The 22,228-nt window shown below is 39.1% G+C and overlaps 1 protein-coding gene across 1 annotated transcript in view; it reads left to right on the forward strand.

Moving 5' to 3' along the window:
- The first annotated feature begins 226 nt into the window (after window positions 1-226).
- The window catches only part of MCM6 (minichromosome maintenance complex component 6), a 55,534-nt gene continuing 33,532 nt past the window's right edge, over window positions 227-22,228 (forward strand). Inside the window, exons 1-9 of the mRNA XM_007952499.1 lie at window positions 227-333; window positions 4,038-4,184; window positions 6,290-6,400; window positions 8,351-8,600; window positions 10,780-10,945; window positions 11,231-11,376; window positions 12,180-12,330; window positions 14,494-14,635; window positions 21,378-21,519. Of these exons, the coding sequence (XP_007950690.1) occupies window positions 227-333; window positions 4,038-4,184; window positions 6,290-6,400; window positions 8,351-8,600; window positions 10,780-10,945; window positions 11,231-11,376; window positions 12,180-12,330; window positions 14,494-14,635; window positions 21,378-21,519 (1,362 nt within the window). The remainder of the gene's footprint in view (window positions 334-4,037; window positions 4,185-6,289; window positions 6,401-8,350; window positions 8,601-10,779; window positions 10,946-11,230; window positions 11,377-12,179; window positions 12,331-14,493; window positions 14,636-21,377; window positions 21,520-22,228) is intronic.

Here is a 22,228-nt window from a genome sequence, read left to right on the forward strand (position 1 = left end):
GCGAAATCTCCACTCAGTGGGCGGGATTGAGGGAGAAGCCTCCTCTCATTGGGCAGGTTTGGCGCGAAATCCCCAAGCTCCTGTGCCACGATTGGCTCCAGCGGTCAGTCCCGGGAGGGGAGGAGCGGAAGCGTCGGTGGCGCGCGCAGACCAGCGAGGTCTGGGGAAAAGCCGTTCGTGGTGGACTAGTGTGGCGGTAGCGACTGCGACCCAACTATAGGTGGTGATGGATCTTGCAGCGGCAGCGGAGCCGGTCTCTGGCTCCCAACACCTGGAAGTCCGCGATGAGGTGGCCGAGAAATGCCAGAAACTATTTCTGGACTTCCTGGAGGAGTAAGTCGGCAGGCGCGGAGGCCCTCCTCCTGGCTGTTCGCTCCCAGCCCCTGAGGGAGCCCCTCCTGGCGGAACTTTCCCGCACAGCCCCTCCCGCTTCCCCAGCAGGGTCGCCTGCTGCTCCAGGTCCCGGATATCCACGCGGTGGCAAAAGCGTGCGGCGAACGCATTTAGGGCACGGATGGATCACGCAGCTTTTGGTTGGGGGGAGGGCTCCCTCTTTCACTTTAAGTTCTGCAGGCAGAGCGCCCACGAGGAGGCTGGACCGAATGGGCTGGTTTCATCTCTGGCTGTGTCCAATTCCCTGAACTAAGCGCTTTGCTTGCATCAGTTAATCCTCACAGCAGGGCCGCAGTGGCATAGCCTTTTGGTACCGATGTGGAAACTGAGGCTCGGTGAGGTTGGTAACTTGCCGCGGTAGGCTGGGAGGAGTGAGAAGTAAACAAGTATTTGAATCCTGGCAGAGCCCTGAAAGGGCCAGACGGCCAGGAGGTTAATATTGGGGAGAATCGCGTTGCCGGCCTCGGTTGGACCCAGTTAAGTTGAAGGTATCAGCGGCAACGTTGTGGATCCCTCTGATGCGATTCAGAGTTTTTGGGGTGGGGATGGCGTGCATTAAAATAGTTGAATACACCCCTCGACCTGGCTGGATGGCTTCCACTCTCCCTTCCTTACTCTCTCCCTTTTTCCCTGCCTTCCTACCCCCTTCCCTCTTTTTCAGTAGCTTTCTAGGCTCCTGGTCTCCCACAACTTTTCCCTGGCTTCTCCCTATCCTATTACCAGTTACCTTTTTTGGGGGAAGATGTATATATCACTACAACGACAACTGCCTAATCTTACCAACTCTGCAGCTTCAGATAAAGGGGAATGTCTTAGGAAATTCTGACACACCTAAACTGTAATTTATATTTCCCCACCTTTGGCTATGTTACTCTTTGTTTGACAGCTACTCTCAGAAAGCCCAGTTAACGACTCACATCCTTTTTGTGAAGCCCTCATAACCCTTACCAGACAGCACTAATCCCTTTTGTAATGCAAAATAGGGTGCAATTTGCCATATAATTATAGCAATATGTTTATTTACTTGTCAGCCACTGAGCTTGAATGCACATCTTATCCTCAACCCCACCTACCAACCACATCATTGTTGTTATTATGTGCCATCTGAGTCGGACTGACTCATAGTGACCCCTCCTTGGGTTTCCGAGGCAGTATCACTAGGAAAGTAGATTGCCCAATCTTCCTTCGGAGGAGTGGCTGGTGGGTTTGAACCGCCAGCCTTCTGGTTAGCAGTCAAGTGCCTTAGGCACTAAGCTACCAGAGCTCCTAACCACATCATAAAGGTCCTCAATAATTACTTCGTTTCAAAGAATAATTTAAGTGCCTTCCTTTTACCATAGGGCTAGATGATGGGGATAATGATGAAGATGACAAATAGTCCCTGCACATTGTTGAGAAAAAAAAAAATGTTAACTTCCTCTTGAAAACCTAACTTTGATTCTTTGTTGCTTATGGAATAAAGTCCAAATGCTTCACAGCTCCTCTGTGTAGTGTCATCTACAACCAGCTTCAGTCATCTACACTCTGCCCATACCTTCTCCAACCTTGTGGCTTGTTTGCAAACGTTTGTAGCCAATCCATTACTCTTGCTTTTCTTTCAAATACTAGGTGTTCGTATTAGGCAGAATTAGTTTATATTAACACAGCCACATTTCTTTTTTTTTTTTTTTAATTGTGATTTGGGTGAAAATTTACAGAGCAAATTCGCTTTCCATACAGCAGTTTACATACACTTTGTGTCATGACATTGACCACAATTTACCCCAATGCAACAGTTCCCCTCCCACTTCCTCCCAATAGTTACCTCCTCCCTGTGTCCATCCCTCCATGCACTCCTGCCCCCTGAGCTGTCTCCCTGTGCATAAGCAGCACTTCTTTCTCCCATGATTGTTCTCTCCAAGGAGTGTATCTACCTCAGGTAAATGTTCAATTCACGTGCCTGTCTTTTGTTTGACAGCCACATTTCTTGTACCCTTTTTAGTATGCGTGCCCTTCTTCCCTTCCTCAGTTATTTACTTATGTGTTTCCGAGAGTGTCAACCCTAGCACTGGAACAACACTTTCATTTTCAGGTTCAGATAGCTCTGTCAAGTGTTTTACACATAGGTGATGTTTAATAAATATTTAAAAGTTAGACTTCATGATGCAGGCTACCACTGTCAACCACCTGGAGAGGGATCAGTGCTGGAGTTCCTGGATAGAGTGGAAGAACAATGTGGAACTAAGTTCAACTTCATAAAAAAGACCAAGTTTACTGGTCTGAAAGGAGGTCTGGTGGCGTTGTGCCTTAGTTAGGCATTTGACTACTAACGAGGAGGTTGGTGGTTTAAACCCACCAGCCACTCCGGGGAAGGAAGATGGGGCAGTTACTTCGGTAAAGATTTACCACATTGGAAATCCAAAGGGGGTCGCTATGAATCGTAATCAACTCAATGGCAGTGAGTTTTTGTTTGCTTTTCACTGGTCTGTTAGAGGCTGGTGAGATCCCTCTGAGACTATGACCCCTAGTTAGCCTTCAGTTCTGGAATGAAGTCACTCCCATGGCTTCCAGCCAAGCAGTAAACTGGCATATAGGGTGGTCATTTACATCAGGAGATAGCTCAGGGGACAGGAATGCATAAGAAAGAAGGACACAGGAAAGAGGTGACTATAGGGAGGAAGTGGGAAGAGAGCTGTTACATTGTGGGGAATTGCAGTCAGTGTCATGAAACAAAATGTGTATGAACTGTATGGAAAATGAATTTGCTCTGAAAACTCACCCAAATCACAGTGAAATTTTAAATAGATATTTAAGAGTTAAAACATGCTATATTTGAAGGAGGGATTGATTCTGTTTCAAAACTAATCTGTATATTTAAAGAATTTAAGGGAAAAAAATTGAGCAGGTTATTGTGTATGTATGTGTGTTTTCATTTCTCTGAGGTCTCGGACAATAAAGAGCCTCATTTCTGTGTTTTTATTTTTATCCTGATGATTCTTAGTTCAATTAATCTATTGGTTTTCAAATCCCTAGGAAAATTGGGTCTTTGGGTTTTAAGTTGAATTTCTTGATTGACCGTTATGTATAACAATATTTAACAGTTGAGCACATGAGTTGATTGGGAAATGTTCCAGTCAGCAAATTCAAGTTAAAGCCCAAAACCAAAACCAAACTCACTGCTGTCGAGTCTGTTCGACCCATAGCGATCTCTCCTTGGGTTTCCGAGGCAGTATCACTACGGAAGTAGGTTGCCCACTCTTTTCTTCTGAGGAGTGGCTGGTGGGTTTGACCCGCCAGCCTTTTAGTTAGCAGCCAAATGCCTTAGGCACTATGCCACCAGAGCTCCTCAGGTTAAAGCCCAAGAACCTAATTTTTTCTGTGTTCCAGGCACTGTGCAGAAAGACTTTACATATAATCTTCATAACGGTTTTATGAGATGAGGTGATGTGTCCTCATCTGTTTAAAAAATGAGAGAGAGAATTTAAAAAGGGGGAGATAGGTTTAGAGGCATAAGTTACTTGCCCTAAGTTACAGAACTACTAAACCTGGGGCTCCTGACTCGAAAGCCTGTGATCTTTAACCAATATGTTGAACTGTTGGTGTCCAGATTCTTCTTTTTACTGCCCCTGACTCCTCAGTTTAATCTGACTTGTACATATCCACAGGTTCCAGAGCGGCGATGGAGAAATAAAGTACTTGCAGTTGGCAGAGGAGCTAATCCGTCCTGAGAGAAACACACTGGTTGTGAGTTTTGTGGATCTGGAACAATTTAACCAGCAACTTTCCACCACCATTCAAGAGGAGTTCTATAGGTATGGGTGCGTTACTCTTTACTTTGAATAGAGGTGGAGACCTAGGAATCTAACTTCCTTCCTCAGAGGGGAGGAGGCCCTTTGATACCATCTAGTCATTTTAGTGATGCTCTGACCTTAACCTAGGCTTTCCTGGAGTTGAGTATTTTTCACATGGAAATGTTGAAAATCTTTGTTTTCTATATTGCTTTCTCAAGGTTTAAGAGGATCACTTGCTTTGTATCGAGTCTTTAGTACTATTGCTATGTCATTTGTCTCATACCCACCCCACTCCAGGAGTAGGTGCTGTGGGAAAACAATAGTATATGTGAGGGGTCCTGTTCCTTTGTCAGGGGTATCTTTGCAGCAAGGACATTGTTACAGATTTCATCTCTTAAAGCTTAACATAATATTACCAAAAATAAAATTTAAGAGAATAGAGAAAAGTAGGGAGAGAGTTGATGCTCTTGAGTTATGGTGTTGGCAAAGAATACTGAAAGTACCATGGACTGCCAGAAGAACTAATTAATAAATCTGTCCTGGAAGAAGTGCAGCTGGAGTGCTTCTTGGAAGCGAGAATGGCCAGATTTCAACTCACCTACTTTGGTCAATATTGTCAGAAGGGAGCATTCTCTGGAGAAGGATATCATGCTTGGTAAAGTGGAGGATCAACGAAAAAGGGGAAGGCCCTCAAAAAGATGGATTGACACAGTGGCTGCAACAATGGGCTGAGATATAGCAAGGAGTGTAAGGCTGGCACAGCACCAGGCAGTGTTTCATTCTGTTGTCACTGTGACTTGGAGCTGACTTGACGGCACCTAACAAAAATACAGTTTTTTAAAAAGCAACATTAGGGTCATGTAGATAGAGCATCCTTTTTCATTTTAATCATGTAACATATTTTTCTGTATGTGATAAAGTTTTTGAAAACATTTTAATGGCTTTCAGATTTTTGACAGAAATACTATCAGTAAACATTATATTTAATAACTTAGACTTTCAGTTTTTAGTTGTCATATACAGCAGGAAACATCTTTGTACATAAATCTTTGTCTGCACGTTAAACCCAAACCCACTGCCGTCATGTCAATTCTGACTCAGAACGAACTTATAGGTTGAGTAGAACTGCCCCATAGGGTCTCCAAGGCTATAAATCTTTACGGAAACAGACTGCCTCACCTTTTTCCATGGAGCAGCTCGTGAATTCCAACCACCAGCCTTTTGGTTAGTAGCCACGTGGTTTAACCACTGTGCCATCACAGCTCCTCTCTGTGTTTATATGTTAACAAAATTTCATAATTTTGTATAAACAAAATCAGATTAAACATAGATATCTTTGAAAGAGAAATGAAGACCTGAGGGTAAGGAGGTAAAGCCCTGCTTCTTTACCTTATAGATTTAGAGATTGTGGCTTGTGTTGATGTTTCTAATCATGGCTGACTGCCATCAGGAATGGTTGGAGGGATAAGCAGCAGAGTTTATCGTAAAGGTTTGCAGCAGGAAAAATGCCCCACAGTGAGAAGGAGGTAAAAATCAAGACTTGGAGGTATAAGCATTTGTATTCATACCTTATGAACAGGCCATGCAGCAGTTCTGTCTCACAAAAGTAATTTTTCAGAGAACTTTCAGATCCTGTTGCTTTAAACAAATCAAACTTTAGCAGCTATTGATACATACCAAGAGGATAGGCACACATCAGTCTAACAAGGCATTTCCTTTCACACTGCTACAAAATTTCTCCCTGTCCTCATTCATTTCTTACCAATTAAGAATGAAACAAAAAATACAATAGGCCTTGACACCAAATTGGAAGATGTCTTGGCAAATGTGTAAACAGCCCAGAGAAAACCAGTGACATTATGTGTAGTACCAGCAAGGTGATTGTATTAGATATTGACGTACAGCATTGCATCTTTGGTGTTTCTGTTGTTTTAGATTTGTTTATGGTGAAATAAAGAGGACTGTAAGAGAGCAGACTCAGACTAGATTATAGAAGCATCTCACATAGTTAAGGTTTCCTTATAACCAGATGAAATTCCTTGGTCTCAGTTGTTGGCAAGATTGGAAAGGGAAGAAGCCCTCATTTGGTCTTTTTAATGTTAATTAATTTTTTGTTTGTTTTTCAGAGTTTACCCTTACCTTTGTCGGGCCTTGAAAACCTTTGTCAAAGACCGCAAAGAGATCCCTCTTGCCAAGGACTTTTATGTTTCATTTCAAGACTTGCCTACCAGACACAAGTAAGAAACCTATCTTTGGAAGAAAAGGAATTCACTAAATAGTATCTACTATTGCTGTCTTTGGAAGAAAAGGAATTCACTAAATAGCATCTACTATGGCTACTAAGCAACAATCTACTTCCTATAGTGATACTGCCTCGGAAACCCAAGGAGGGGTCACTATGAGTCACGGCTGACTCGAATCGAAGGCAAACAACAATCACAAATAGTACAAACCTGTTGCCTTCAGCTTGATTCAGACTCATGGCAACCCTATAGGACAGAGTAGGACTACTTCCATAAGGCTGTAATCTTTATAGAAGCAGATTGCCACATCTTTCTCCCACAGAGCAGCTGGTAGGTTCAAACTTTCAGTCAGTAGCAGTGTTTGACCATTATACCACCAGGGCTCCTTCCAGATAGTGTAACCCATTGCCCTCGAGTCGGATCCAACTCATAGCAACCTCTCCTTGGGTTTCTGAGGCAGTATCACTACGGAAGTAGATTGCCCAACCTTCCTTCTGAGGAGTGGCTGGTGGGTTTTAAACACCAGCCTTCTGGTTAGCGGTCAAATGCCTTAGGCACTAGGCCACCAAGCTCCCCCAGATAGTGTAGACACCACTTAATTGGCACTCAGAAAACTTGGGAGGTTGTAGTCCTGTATCTGTGAGTTCTTTCGGTTTAAGTTTTCTTCCTAAATTATCATTGTTGTTACAAAATTACCTTTTCATGAGTGAGAAAAATTGTGAAAAGAGAACTCTGAAGTTAGTGCTGTAAAATACCAGGAGGAAAAAAAGTGTTTTCCATGCACATTTTATAGGAAGGGACTTTATTTTTAAAGATTCAAACCCAGATATCCAGAAAGTTTAGTTTGAGAGAAACATGTTTTTCTATGGAGATCTGTTGGGAAGTAAGTTAAGTGAAACAGATTCTCAGGGTAGTCAATTTTAGGAAACTTTAGGAAAAATAGCATTAGTCAAATAAGGAAATAAGAAAACCAAGAAGTCACAGAAATTCATGAGTCTTTGGTAAACTTTGTCCCAGCTGAAATTAGAAAACTTTCAAACAGTTTTCCCCTTTGGCAGTTACATAATATTAGGAGAAATTAAAGTGTTATTTTAGTATTTTAAAAACAATCAAATTATTTTACACAATTACCAACTTATTTCATAAAAGTGGGTTCCATTGATTAATGAAGTAAAGTGTTTTTGAAACTTCTGAGTATAATGATTTTTCCATGATAACTTCATTATGAAAGTGATACATACTTATTTAGAAGTTTTAGGTAAGCAGCAATATATACTTACATATAAGATCATCCTGTTTTATAATTTGTTTTTGTCACTTAGTTTATATGGTTTAATACTTCCTTGGGAAATGCTCTTCTCTAGAAGTACTTGTACAGTATTGCACTGTATACGTGTATAGTTTAACCAGTCCCCCATGTTACAAACCTTGATTATTTTTATCTTAACCATTGTTTTAGAAAGGATGCTGTCAGTTCACACATTCAAAATTATATTCTTACAATAAATTCCCGGAAGCAGGCTTGTTGCGTCAAAGGATTGTATAGATTTTAGAGGCTCTCAGAAAGCTTTTACTAACATATTTTCTCGTCAGCAGAGTATGATAGTGTTAATTTCTCACCTATACCTCAATCCGAGATATAACCAGTACTTTAAAATAGGAAGGAAATGGTATCTGGCTTTAATTCTCACGTTTTTAATGTCCTTTACTTAATTTTTTATACTTGCTCATTTATGTATCTTGTTGCTATGAATGTTTCTTCTGTAATTTAGAAACCAGCATGGTGAATAGTTTGTGTAGGAGAGTCTAAAGATGATCTTGTCTCTTGGTTTTTGTTTTGTTTTGTTAAAGATAAAATATCATTGAATACCATTTTAGTAAAATGAAAAGTTTTTTTTAGTCAGGAAATGATTGTTTATTAATGCACAGTTGTTCTTTAAACAGAATTCGAGAACTCACTTCATCCAGAATTGGTTTGCTCACGCGTATCAGTGGACAGGTGGTTCGGACTCACCCAGTTCACCCAGAACTAGTCAGTGGAACTTTCCTGTGCTTGGACTGCCAAACAGTGATCAAAGATGTAGAACAGCAGTTTAAATACACACCACCAAACATCTGCCGAAATCCGGTTTGTGCCAATAGGAGAAGATTCTTGCTGGATACAAACAAATCGAGATTTGTTGATTTTCAAAAGGTATGTATTTACTTCTGTTTAGATCTAGCCTATGCTAATAATTAACTTTTAGGCCTTTAAAATAGCTTATATAGACAATGTTAAACTCACTTTTTATGTAAAGGCAGGCATCATCAAAAGTGGCTACAGATTTTAGCCAAAAATTCTTCATGTAAATTTCACTTGTCAGTATATAAATGGTTTTTAACCTTGAATAGCTTGAATCAGTCTGACAAAATTTATTTTTCAAAGAATAGACAGATGACTCTTATTATAAACTCATAATAAATCCTTGAAGAAGGAGAGATTTACTAGGATAAGACTTCAAGGTGGGAATAGAAGGGAGGAAGAAATGAGTAAAAAGACAGGGCAGGATGAAGATGATTGTCAGCAATGATTATCATGACTGAAGTGGAGGAGCCAAATTGGAGATCATCTGAGAGACAATTTGGTAAGAGATGTGCGGATATACTTAGAGCTCAAATCTCTGATGAGGTATTTGAACCTGTCTTGATAAAGCAAGGGGGAATATATTTTAGGAGGAAATGGCACAGAGAATAGATATTTATGGTCATTTTTGAACAGAGAAAAAAATACGTAGTTTTAAATATTAATTTTTGGTGGCAATATGCCCAACCAAATATATATCTATTTACGATTTCTACGTGAACGGTTCAGTAACATTGGTTACATACTTCACATTGTATTATCATTCTCAGTCTCTACCCATACTGTTTTATCCTCATTAATTTAGGCTTTGTGCTCCTTACAGTTCTCATCTGTGCTTTAGATTAATTGTTGTTAGTTTGAACTTATATTATAAGAATACTATGTTATAGGCAAACGCTCTTTATTAATACTATGAACAAAAGTCTAGCTCAAAATGGCTTTGTGAGATAGTTTCAGTTGAAGGTCTGAAAATTATTTCTGGACATTAGATTTGGGAGTTCCCTGAGTCTCAGTAGATCCAATAAGTCTGTTTTTTGTATGACTTTGAGTTCAGGTCCATGTTTTTCCTCCATTTGCTGAGAATCTATCTGCTGGGTTCTTGATCAAAATTGTTCGGTAATGGTAGCTGGGAACCATCTTTTTTTTCTGGTCTCATGGTAATAGAGGATATAGTTTTTGTTGTTGTTGTTGTTCACTTTAGCTTATGGTTTTTTTTTTTTTTTTTTAATTGTGATTTGGGTGAAGATTTACAGAGCAAATTCACTTTCCATACAGCAGTTTACATATATTTTGTCTCATGACATTGACCACAGTTTACCACAATGTAATAGCTCCCCTCCCACTTCCTCCCTATAGTTACCTCTTCCCTGTGTCCATCCTTCCATACACTCCTGCCCCCTGTGCTGTCTCCCTGTGCATAAGCAGCCCTTCTTTGTCCCATGATTGTTCTCTCCAAGGAGAGTATCTGCTTGAGGTAAATGTTCAACTCATATGCCTGTCTTTTGTTTGGCTGGAAACCACAGGTGTGGGTTAAATTCCAGACCTGAAGGGCAGTTAGAGGCCATAGTCTTCAGTGGTTCCACCAGGCTCTATCGGACCAGCAAACCTGGTCCCCTCTCCCCTTTTTTTTTTCCTCCAAATGAATTTTGAGTGTTGTTCCATATTGTTCTTACTCTCCATCAAGGGTCTCCTACATAGATCCCCTTCCAAGTGGATGACAGTGGTAACCGGGCACCATCTAGTTCATCTGGTCTCATAGTTGTATAGGCTGCAGATCAGATGCTATACCAGTCGCTAGGACTAATTGTTTCCGTGAATTTTGGTTTTCTTCATTCTTCTTTGCTCTGGACGAGGAGAGACCCATCGTTGCATCTGGATGGCAGCTTGCTAGCTTTTAAGATAGAGGATATAGTTTATGAAGACAATTAAACCTACAGTCCATTTCCTTCCTCTGGGTCTTCTTCCTCTGCTGTTCCAGGCAAAGTGAGTCCAAATGAAGTAGTATTGTTAAATGAATAAAAGTGAAGTTTATTAATACAAAGTGTAATCATGTACCAAATAGAACAATTTGACTAAAAGAGTTTTGAGGTGGAGAATTTTTAATATCAGTGTTGGTGGTACATGTCAAAATCTGCACAATATAAGATAGTTTAGAACATGTCAGTATTTGTAGCATTTGATTTAGATCACATTTGAAAGGTGATCATTCAAACGCTTCTCATTCTTGGGTATTTATTTGTCTTTGTTACAGGTTCGTATTCAAGAGACTCAAGCTGAACTTCCTCGAGGGAGTATCCCCCGCAGTTTGGAAGTGATCCTGAGGGCTGAAGCTGTGGAATCAGCTCAAGCTGGTGACAAATGTGACTTTACAGGCACGCTCATTGTTGTGCCTGATGTCTCCAAGCTTAGCACACCAGGTGGGTAGTCTGTGGCTCAAATTTAACAAATTTTCAGTTGCCTGAATTATAGATTATCTACTTCTTACATGTTTCTCATCTTGGCTACTGATGAGCAGGTACGTGGGGCAGTATGATAAGAATAAAAATGAATTGGTTCTGTGACAAAAGGTACTGTTCATAAAGTTTTTGAAGCCTAAGTAAAATCTTAGGGTTTATAGGTTTCATTTATTTGAGTGGTTTTGATTCTCAGAACCTTCGTATTTTAGAGTTAGCTGTGAAGCAGCCCATTGTTCACTCTTTCAGGAGCACGTGCAGAAACTAATTCCCGTGTCAGCGGTGTGGATGGTTATGAAACAGAAGGTGTTCGAGGACTCCGGGCCCTTGGTGTCAGAGACCTTTCTTACAGGCTGGTCTTTCTTGCCTGCAGTGTTGCACCCACCAACCCAAGGGTGAGTCGTCTTAATAGAATGATGCAGCTTAAGAAAGACTTCTATGAGGCTACATCAAAATTAGAGGGTTCTGGAAAAAAGCTAATTGATGTTAACAGTAGGGAGATGGGTTGAAGTTTGATTCTTTTGTTTTAAGTCTTAAAACTTAAAGTTGTTTCATGTCTGTCTTTCTGACTCTTAAGGAAGTCTTACTGTTTCGTAGAGAAGAGTGCAATGATTTTTATGCATTGGTGCAAATTATCCAGGTTGTTGATATTTTCAAAAGTATCACAGTTCCTTTGTCACTGTCTTAGAGGAAGTACAAATAAAAAACTTAGACATTTGGGAAGTAAGGTCTTTGTGAGAGTGATGGACTCTTGGCATTATAGTTCATTTAACTTGATTCTGTGTCCTGAATGGGAAAGAAGTGGGGAAAGTAACTTTGAAAGCTAGAGTATTAGAAAAAAGGGATGAAGATAGTATCCTGTTAGTTTATTTACATCTTCATATCAGTGATTAACATATTGCTGTGGCTCATCTCTTGAGCATTCAGATTCATTTAAATAAAATTGTAAAATCATGGCGGTAGGTTGTTTGGTTTTTGACTCACTGCACAAGTGACAAACCCTAAAGTATCTTGATTATCGAAGGCATTTCTATTTAAATCTTTGGTGATTTTTTTTTTTTTTTCTAAACCTATGTTGTCAGCAGATTCTGAATTAGACCTCCCAAGCTATATTTTGTTTATAGTGGAGTTCTTTCTGTGTCACATTTTGGTGGTTTCTATTCTAGCATGTTATTTTCCTTTCTCCTCTGCCCCTCAGTTTGGAGGGAAAGAGCTCAGAGATGAAGAACAGACAGCTGAGAGCATTAAGAACCAAATGACTGTGAAGGAGTGGGAGAAAGTGTTTGAAATGAGTCAAGATAAAAATCTCTACCACAATCTTTGTACCAGCCTGTTCCCTACTATACATGGTAAGAGGTCTATCCACTTGTGGCAGAAACTTAAAATGCTGTAATAGTTTTAAACACCAAGTGATTTCTTACAGTATACAAGTCAGCTCTTGAAAGTCTTTTATGTAGATTTTGAAGGGCACTAAGGCCATAACTACACTGAAGTATTTTCCACTAAATTTATCTCCTGACTTTGTGTTTCTTTTTTTAGGGATGGAGATTTGGTGATATTTCTTGGTTACTTATGCATATACCTTTGACAGTCTCTCACTTTTTCTTACCTTTGGTGACTGCTGCTCACTGTCACTCAATTTAATCCTCTTTGTGTTTGAAGGCTCTGGCTAAATTTTCAGTTCTCCTGCTTTACGTTTATACTGTTCCATCTTTAAGTATTTGATCAGTGAAACTGAACTGAAATCCTTTATGTTATCCTTTTGGATTTTAAAGTGTCCTCTGATACAGTGAGTGGGTATCAACAATTTTATGCTGCTCTTCCCCTTCTCCCTCCGTAAATTATCTACTGCTACGCAGCAAGTTATACCAAAACTTAGGTTTAAAACAGCTGTTATTTCCCACAGTATCTGTGAGTAAGGAATTTGGGAGACACTTAACCTGGATAGTTCAAGCTTAGGATGTTTCATGAAGGTGCAGTCAAGATAACACCTGGGGCTGCAATAATCTTAAGTCTTGACTGGGGCTGGAGGAACCACTTAGAAGAGAATTTACTCAAATGCCCATGCATTAGTGCTAGATGGTAGCCAGAGGCCTCAATTCCTTGCTACATGGACCTCTCCTTAGGGCTGTTGGAGTATCTTCACAACATGGTAACTGTTTTTTTCCAGAGCTAGTGACCAAGTGCTAAGCAAGAGAAAACGTGATGGCTCTCATGACCTTGTGTCAGAAGTTACATACCTTCACATCTGCTGTTGCTTCTGTTTATTAGAAGCAATCACTAACTCAGGCACACTCAAGGAGGGGAACATTAAACTTACATGTCTTAATGGGAGGAGTATCAGAGAATTTGTAGACATTTTAAAACCACTACACCTAACACATTTTGTTTCATATGTTTTGTGTGAGTCAGAAGTTTTGTTTGCAGCATAGATTTTTAACTTTATACTTTTAAGTAATGGTTTATACAAGTACACCTAGAGCTTTTTTGATGCTATATATAGAAAGTCCTAATAATTAATTCAGAAAAATGAGTCTTTTAATAGCACATTTCCAAAATCCTAGTGTTTTCTTCTTTTTAAATTGTATATCTTCTGCTTAAATTGGATTTTTGAGCTATTATATAGAACCAAAAAACCAAAGCCACTACCATTGAGTTGATTCTAACTCACAGTGACTGTATAGGACAGAGTAGAACTGCCCCATAGGGTTTCCAAGGGTGTAAACCTTTATGGACAAAAACTACTTGGTTCTTCACAAGATAACTGGTGGGTTCAAACCACCAACCTCAGTGTCTTATCTAATCCACGGCGGTTCAGTAGCACGTAATTTATTTGGTGCTGGTCACCATAGGTAATACAAAAGAAATAAGTCATGGCCCATTTCCTCAAACTAGTTAGTTTTGATAGAACTACAAGACCTATCACTAGAAAGAATTAGTAGAAATGGTAGGCATAGTTGGAGGATTGGGGCATTAGGAAAGGCTTTGTGTAGGAAGTAGGTCTTAAAATACAAAAAAACACCATTGCTATTCAGTTGATTCCAACTCATAGTGACCCTATTGGACAGACTAGAACTGCCCCATAGGCTTTCAAAGGCTATAATTATGGAAGCAGACTGCCACATCTTTCTCCCATGAAGCGGCTGGTTGGTTTGAACTGCCAACCTTATGGTTAGTATCCAAGTGCTTTAACCACTGTGCCATAAGAGCTCCACGTAGGTCTTATGCTAGGCCCATTGATGAACAAGGAAAGACTCTTAGAATGGTGAATATTGGCATCTGTGACAAATGCACTATGTGTAAAGACATTGGAACAATGGTTAAGTAACTTGAAATCCACAGAGCAAGATCCAAGGTTAGAAGCCAGATATTTTCACTCCAGTCTTGTGAGCTTTGCTTCAATCTGCTCTTTGGTGGTTGTTAAATTTAACTTAGTGATTTCTAGTGAAGTTGTTTAACCTTATGTTGAAAAATACTGTGGACTTCTCATCTGTGGCATCTTTTCATTTCAGGCAATGATGAAGTAAAACGAGGTGTCCTGCTGATGCTCTTTGGTGGTGTTCCAAAGACAACAGGGGAAGGGACCTCTCTTCGAGGGGACATAAATGTTTGCATTGTTGGTGACCCAAGTACAGCAAAAAGTCAGTTTCTTAAGTAAGTATTTGCCTGAGTTAGTACAGTAGAGAAAAAAATACAGTTTTAGACTTTCTGTGATACCAAGAATACACTTAGTCTACCTTTAATAGAGGGTGAGGAGTGTAAATTAAGACTATTGAATATATAATCCTCTTAGATTAAACACTTTTTTTTTAAACAGACAAAAGCAACATTTCATAGTTTTTTGGACTAGAAAAACGTGCTTAAAATCCCAGTCCCATATACAACTCTTATAATTTTTGTATTACCTTTATGTCTTCGAATGCATGTCTGTATTTATTTTCATGCTTGTAAATCATAACATTTGTATTTTTATTTTTAATTCCAAATTACTCTAAACACGTTCCACGTTTATTTTCACAATTGTCAATTTTTTGTTGGTGTACTATAGCTTAGAATACCATTCTCATAGCCCTGTTGGTGACTGTTGAACTAGGGTAGTTTATTTTTTTAATGGGAGTCCCTGGGTGGTGCGTGCTCAGCTCCTATCCAAAAGGTTAGAGGTTCAAATCCACCTAAAGGCACCTGAGAGGAAAGGCCTAGCAATTGACTTCTGACAAATCAGCCGTTGAAAACACTATGGGAAACAGTTCTACTCTGCACACATGAGTTTGCCATGAATCAGAATCAACTCCATAGCAACCAGTTTGGTTTGGTTTGATTTTTTTTTTTTTTTTTTTTCTGTTACTTCAGTGATTACAGATAGAGGTACAGTGAACATCACAGTACGCCTAAATTTTTATTTTTCATTTATTTCCTTTGGAGACTTGCAATACAAACATCTTTGTATTTCTTAAACATAGACACATTCCCCAAAAGTAGTGCTACAGAAATGAGATACTTTATACTAACCTGACCAGCATAAATACTACTTTAGAAATCCTTACTTATTTTCAGAAGCTATAAGTATTAGGTTACTTTCAAACTTGTTGGAAATTTAAGGCTCAAAATAATAGTGCATATTTTCTGAGTACCTGCTGTGTGCTTGGTGCTGTGTATATGTCTTACGTCTTATACTCCAAACACTCAGACAAGCATGTGATGTTACCACCTTTTTCAGGGAGGGAATCAAACCTTTCTAAGACTCAGTAACTTGCCCAGCCTCTCATAGCTTGACAAGTGTTGCCATCCTAAGATTATTAGCACTCAGATGTATTTCACTGCTTAGCCTGTGCTCTTTGTACTGTATCAAGCAGCCTTTCCTTTATTCATCTTAGAAATGTATAACATGTCACTGTTCCACAACATAGAACATTTTTAATTAGTTTATAGTTTTATGACTAAATATCTCCCTCATTTATCAGGGACTGAGGTTTAGATTTAAAAATAATGATCTTAGGTTAAAAGGATTTTTTTTCTCTTCATTCCTGCTGCTTCCCATACCCCCACCACAAGAAAGATAAAATGTTGCCTCTGGCATGTAACAGGAAGCTCTGGTGGTGTAGTGGGTAAAGCTTTTGGCTGCTAACCAGAAGGTTGGTGGTTCAAACCCATCAGCTGCTCCACAGGAGGAAGATGCGGCTATCTACTTCCATAAAGATTATAGCCTTAAAAAAAAAAAAAAAAGACTCGTGGCCTTGGAAACCCACTGGAGGTTGCTGTAAGTCACAGTAGACTCCCTAGCAGTGGGTTTAGGTTTTTTGTTTTCTGACTTGTTGACAGTGTTGTAGTTGTGTTAGGCAGAAAGAGCTTTTTCTATCTAGTGTTTTTTTAAAGCATATTTACTGAGAGAAAATGTATATGCCCCTTTAATATAATATAATTAATATAATATATATAATATATATAATATAATTCAATATGTTTTAGTGTTTTCAAAGTTTACAACCATCATCACAATCTAAGTTTAGTATATTTTTCTAACTCAGAGAAACCCCATATCCATTGTCAGTCACACCTATTCTTCCCTCCAACCTAGCCAACCACTAATCTACTTAGTGCCTTTATTGATTTGTTTATTCTGGATATTTGATATAAATGGTAACATATAATATATGGTCTTTTGTGATTGACTTCTTTCACTTATCATGTTTACAAGGATCATCCATGGTGTAACAAGTATCCTTATAGTAAATTCCTGGGTTATGAACATCAGAATGTCCCACTTAGGGATGACTCATACTTGCCCTTTATATGTAGATTTTCCCTCACTTTGAAATGATTGAACCAACCCTTATTCATAACAAAATTCATCATAGTCACCTTCCCTTGAGCTTTTAAACCATGAAAAGGCTTCTAGTCTTTTTTTGCAGTAAAGTAAGGCTAAACCTATCTACACACTTGACTTAAGGATAACTGGGACTAGATCTCATCTGTAACTGGGGACTGCCTGTACTTCATTCCTTTTTGTTGCTGTTTATTCCATTGTACGGATATGTCATTGTTGCCAGGTGCCCTCGAGTTGGTTTCAACTCAGCGACTCTGTATATGACAGAACGAAACACTGCCAGGTCCTGTGCCATCCTCAGAATCATTGCTGTGCATGAGCTCATTGTTGTAGCTTCTGTGTCAATCCATCTTATTGAGAATCTTCCCCTTTTGTGCTGACCCTGTATTTCACCAAGCATGCTATCCTACTCTAGGAACTGGTCCCTTTTGACTGTCAACATGACCAAAGTCCATGAGACAAAGTCTGGCCATTCTTGCTTCTAAGGGGCATTCCAGGTGTACTTCTTCCAAGATAGATTTGTCATTCTTCAAGCAGTCCATGGTACGTTCAGTATTCCTCACCAAACCACAAGTAAAATACATCAATTCTTCCATATTCCTTTTTCATTGGCCAGCTCTCACGTGCATGTGAGGCTATTAAAAATACCATGGCTTGGTGAGGTCTTTTGCAGCACATTTACCCAAATCAAAACATGTTTGATTTTTGATTGCTGCTTCCATGGGTGTTGATTGTGGATCCAAGTAAAATGAAATATTTGATAAGTTCAGTCATCTCCCTTTATCATGATATTGCTTATTGTCCAGTTGTGTGCATTTTTGTTTTCTTTATGTTGAGGTGGAATCCATTCTGAAGGCTGTACTCTTCAGTCTTCATCAGTAAGTGCTTCAGGTCTTCACTTTCAGCAAGCAAAGTTATGTCATCTGCATGTCACGGGTTAATGAGTCTTCCTCTAATTGTTTATCCATTCTTCATTTGATGGACATTTGGGTTGTTACCACTTTTTGGCTATTAAGAGTAATGCTGCTATAAATATTGGTGTACATATTTTGTGTTGGTATTTTTTCTTGTCTCTTGGGAGAATTCTTAGGAATAGATTTGCTGGGTCATATAGTAGCAAGTTAGCCTTTTGAGGAACTGCCTGACTGTTTTCCAAAGCAGCTGCTACATCATTTTACATTCCCATACATACAGCAGTGTATGAGGGTTCCAATTTCTCTACATCCTTGCTAACACTTGTTATTGTCTCATTTTTTTGATCATAGTGATCCAAGTGAATGTGAAGTGGTAGTTCATTGTGGTTTTGATTTTCATTTTCTTGGTGGTTCATGATGTTGAGAGTGTTTTCATGACTTCCTGGCCATTTGTATATTTCTTTGGAAAAATACTTACCCAGATTCTTCCCAATTTTCAACCAGGTTGGTAGTCAAGTTGTAACAGTTCTTTTTATATACTGTATACAAGTCCCATATCAGATACATAATTTTTCAGTATTTTTACCAATTCCGTGAATTACCTTCTCACTTACTTTATATGATCTTTTAGAATGCAGAATTTTTTTTAAGTTTGATAAAATCCAATTTATTTATTTTGTCGTGTTTTTGGTGTCATAGCTAAGTAACTGTTATCTAACTTAAAGCCATAAAGATTTATGCTTATGTTTCCTTCTAAGAGTTGTACAGTTTTAACTCTTACATTTAGGTCTGATCAATATTGAGTTAATTTTTGTACATGGTATAACGTAAGGCTAACACAACGCAAATGCAGCGCACTGCCATCAAGTCAGATCCGATTCATAGCAACTCCTCCTTGGGTTTCCACGGTGGTATTACTACGGAATTAGATTGCCCATCCTTCCTTCTGAGCAGTGGCTGGTGGGTTTGAACTGCCAGCCTTCTGGTTAGCAGTCAGATGCCCTAGGCACTATGCCACCAGAGTTCCTGTATATGGTATCTTGTTGTTATGTGCCGTCAAGTCAGATCCGACTCATAGCGACCCCTCCTTCGGCTTCCAAGGTGGTATCACTACGGAAGTAGATTGCCCAACCTTGCTTCTGATATATGGTATAAGGAGGTACAATTTACTATTTTTGCAAGTGATACCCAGTTGTCCCAACATAAAGTGTTTGGAACACTATTCTTTCCTGATGAATTATCTCAGCATGCTTGTCAAAAATCAGTGGACTATAAATGTGATGGTTTATTTCTGGACTATCAGTTCTATTTCATTAATCTGTGTCTGTCCTTATGCTAGTTCCAAACCATCTTGATGCCATTGTGATAATTTTTGAAGTCATGTTGTATGAGTCTAACTTTATTCTTTTTCCAGATTGTTTGGTTATTTTTGGTTCCTTGAATTTCCATGTGAATTTTAGGATTGGTTTGTCAGTTTCTACAAGGAGGTCAGCTGGACTTTTGACAGAGATTGCATTGAGTTTTGTAGGTCAACTTGAGGAGTGTTTTGGTCCTCTAGTGCTGCTAAAACAGAAATACCACAAATATATGGTTTGAGCAAACAGAGATATATTCTTTTACAGTTTAAGAGGCTGGAGGTCTGAGTTCAAAGGCCCCTGGGCCTTCAGCTTCTGCTCTGCTTCTTTATCCTGGCCCACTGAAGCTAGAAGTGTCTCTTAACTCAAACAGCTACTGGGTGCTGAGGCTAACTAAACCAAGGTTGACAAGTAAAATGGCATAGTCCCAAAATTATTAAGCAACACAGCAGGCCACAAATTCAAATTCATTAACAGTCTCAAGATCGGCAGGCAACATGGCAGGCCATTGGAATGAAGACTCGGCCAGCTGTAGACCTTTCTGAAAGCGTCATCTTATATACTGGAAATAGACCATATCCCTAAGGCAGCTACTCAGCTACTCACAGCAGATTCTACCATGGAGTTGTTTCCAGTCTCATCATGGGTAATAACTACATCCAGCTGCCCAGCCAAGTTGACATACAGTCTTAACTACCACAAGGAGTATTGGCATTTTAATAATATTAAGTCTTTTAACTCATGAACATCAAATATCTTTCCAATTATATAGGCTTTCTTTAATTTCTTACAACAATATTTGTAGTTTTCAGAGTGTTGAAGTGTTGAGTCTTACAGTGCATGAACATGGAATATCATGCCATTTAGTTAAGTCATCTTCAGATTCCCCTTTGTAATTTACAGTGTACAAATTCATCACATCTCTTGGAAAATGGTAAATATATTCATTCACTTGTATCTTACAGCCTTGCTAAATTCACTTATAGTTCTAGTAGGTTTTTTGTTTTTTTTTCCTGGTAGGTTCTTAAAGGTTTCTTATATACTCAGTCATGTGGTCTATAAATAAAAGCGATTTCTTTCTAATCTTTATGCCTTTTAATTATTTTTCTTGGTTTATTGCACTGACTAGGACCTCCAATACAATGTTAGGTATAAACGTAGTTAGAGCTGCCTTATTCCTGATCTTAGTAGAAAGTATTGAGGCTTTTGCTCTTGAGTTGTGGGGATAGCTGTAGGTTTTTTGTAGATGTCCTTTATCAGGTTGAAGAAGTTTCCTCCCATTCCTGGTTTATTGAGTGTTTTTATCCTAAAAGAATGTTGGGTTTTGTGAAATGTTTTTTTCTGTATCTATTGATAATCATGTAATTCTTGTCGTTTACTGGACAGTGAAACCTGTAAGAGCCAGACCTCAATGAGACTGCCTCATTTTTCTGGGTCTTGCAAATTTTCCACCTTTGACAGGATGCAGTCTTACCGCCTTTCTATCACTTGTTACAGTGGAAAACGAGCATGTTTCTGCCATATACAGGTTGTGCCTTTTGCAGGTTTTACTGTGGTATATTGATTGATTTTCAAATGTTAAATCAACATTGGCATTTCTGAGATAAATCCCATCTCTCATTTTGTTTTATTCCTTAATTGCAAGATCTTACTATTAGATATTATTGCAAAACTGTTTGTTACTAACTTCTTTTAAAATTAATGTGTGTTGTATATAAAAACCAAACTCATTGCCATTGGATAGATTGCGACTCATAGCAACCCCTATTGGTTTTCTGAGGCAGTAAATCTTTATGGAAGTAGATTGCCCCATCTTCCTTCTGTGGAGTGGCTGGTGGGTTTGGACCAACACCCTTCTGTCTACCACTATGGTGCCTAAGGCATCTGACTGCTAACCAGAAGGTTAGCAGTGAGTTTGGTTTTGGTTATATATAAACTGTATTTTGTCCTTTGACAGAAGTGAATTTAAATCCATTTATAAGGCCAAATGAGATAAGGCTTCATATTCAGATCTTTTTGTCCATTCAGTCTCCGGAATGTGTGTTTTTATGAATTGTTTGTGCTAATGCCTCTCTCAGATGTTCTAATGGTTAACACATGTAAGGACAGCCATTGCCACACTTCTTAGTGACTGGTGGGTGGATGGGGATGGGTGTTCTCCCATCAACTCACTTCTCATACAACCTTCCAAATGTTGGTGGGTCTTCTCCTTTCTTCTGATGTCTAAGTGAAACTGACATAACCTCTGCCAGCTGATGGAGAGTTCACATATTAATGAGTATTTATCTGATAACCTTGAACAGGCACGTGGAAGAGTTCAGCCCCAGAGCTGTCTACACCAGTGGAAAGGCCTCCAGTGCTGCTGGCTTAACAGCAGCTGTTGTGAGAGATGAAGAATCTCATGAGTTTGTCATTGAGGCTGGAGCTTTGATGTTGGCTGATAATGTAAGAAAATTTTGAACTGTTGGATATAAAGAAATCAGAATATCCCTTACCCCATCAGTATAGGCCTTTGAGTTTCTGTTAAAAAGATGTCCTTGTAAAAAAGCATCCTTTAGTAAATTGGGAGCGCTAGTGGTGTAGTGCCTGAAGCATTTGACTGCTAACCAGAAGGCTGGTGGTTCAAACTTACCAGCCACTCAGTGGAAAGAAGACCGGGCAGTCTACTTCTGTAAAGGTACCACCTCGGAAACCCAAGGAGGGGTTGCTATGAGTCGGAATCGACTTGATGGCATTGAGTTTGGTTTTTAGGTTTAGTAAATTATTCATAATTTTACTAATCAAAAATTTTAATTGGGATTATCATTAATCAGCACTTTTCTGTTGCTTACCCTGGACATATGTAGCACCTATTAATAGTACTTGCCAGCATTTTTTCTTTTCTAAACCATGATACCTTTATGAATGTATCTAAACTTTGAAAAGTGAAAGAGGAGTACTTTTTCCTTCCCATTTAGTATTGATATATATTTGGCATGGATTGATTAGCTCTTTAAATGTATATGATATGTTGTATGTATACATGCGAGGAGCTCTGGTGTCGCTGTGGTTAAATCATTGGGCTGCTAGCTTAAAGACTGGCAGTCCGAACCCATCATCAGCCACTCTGTGGGAGAAAAGATGAGGCAGTCTGCTTCCGTAAAGATCTACAGCC

This window comes from Orycteropus afer, unplaced genomic scaffold, assembly GCF_000298275.1.
Source record: "Orycteropus afer afer isolate SDZICR_OR568_19922 unplaced genomic scaffold, OryAfe1.0 scaffold00342, whole genome shotgun sequence".
Classification (NCBI taxonomy): Eukaryota; Metazoa; Chordata; class Mammalia; order Tubulidentata; family Orycteropodidae; genus Orycteropus; species Orycteropus afer.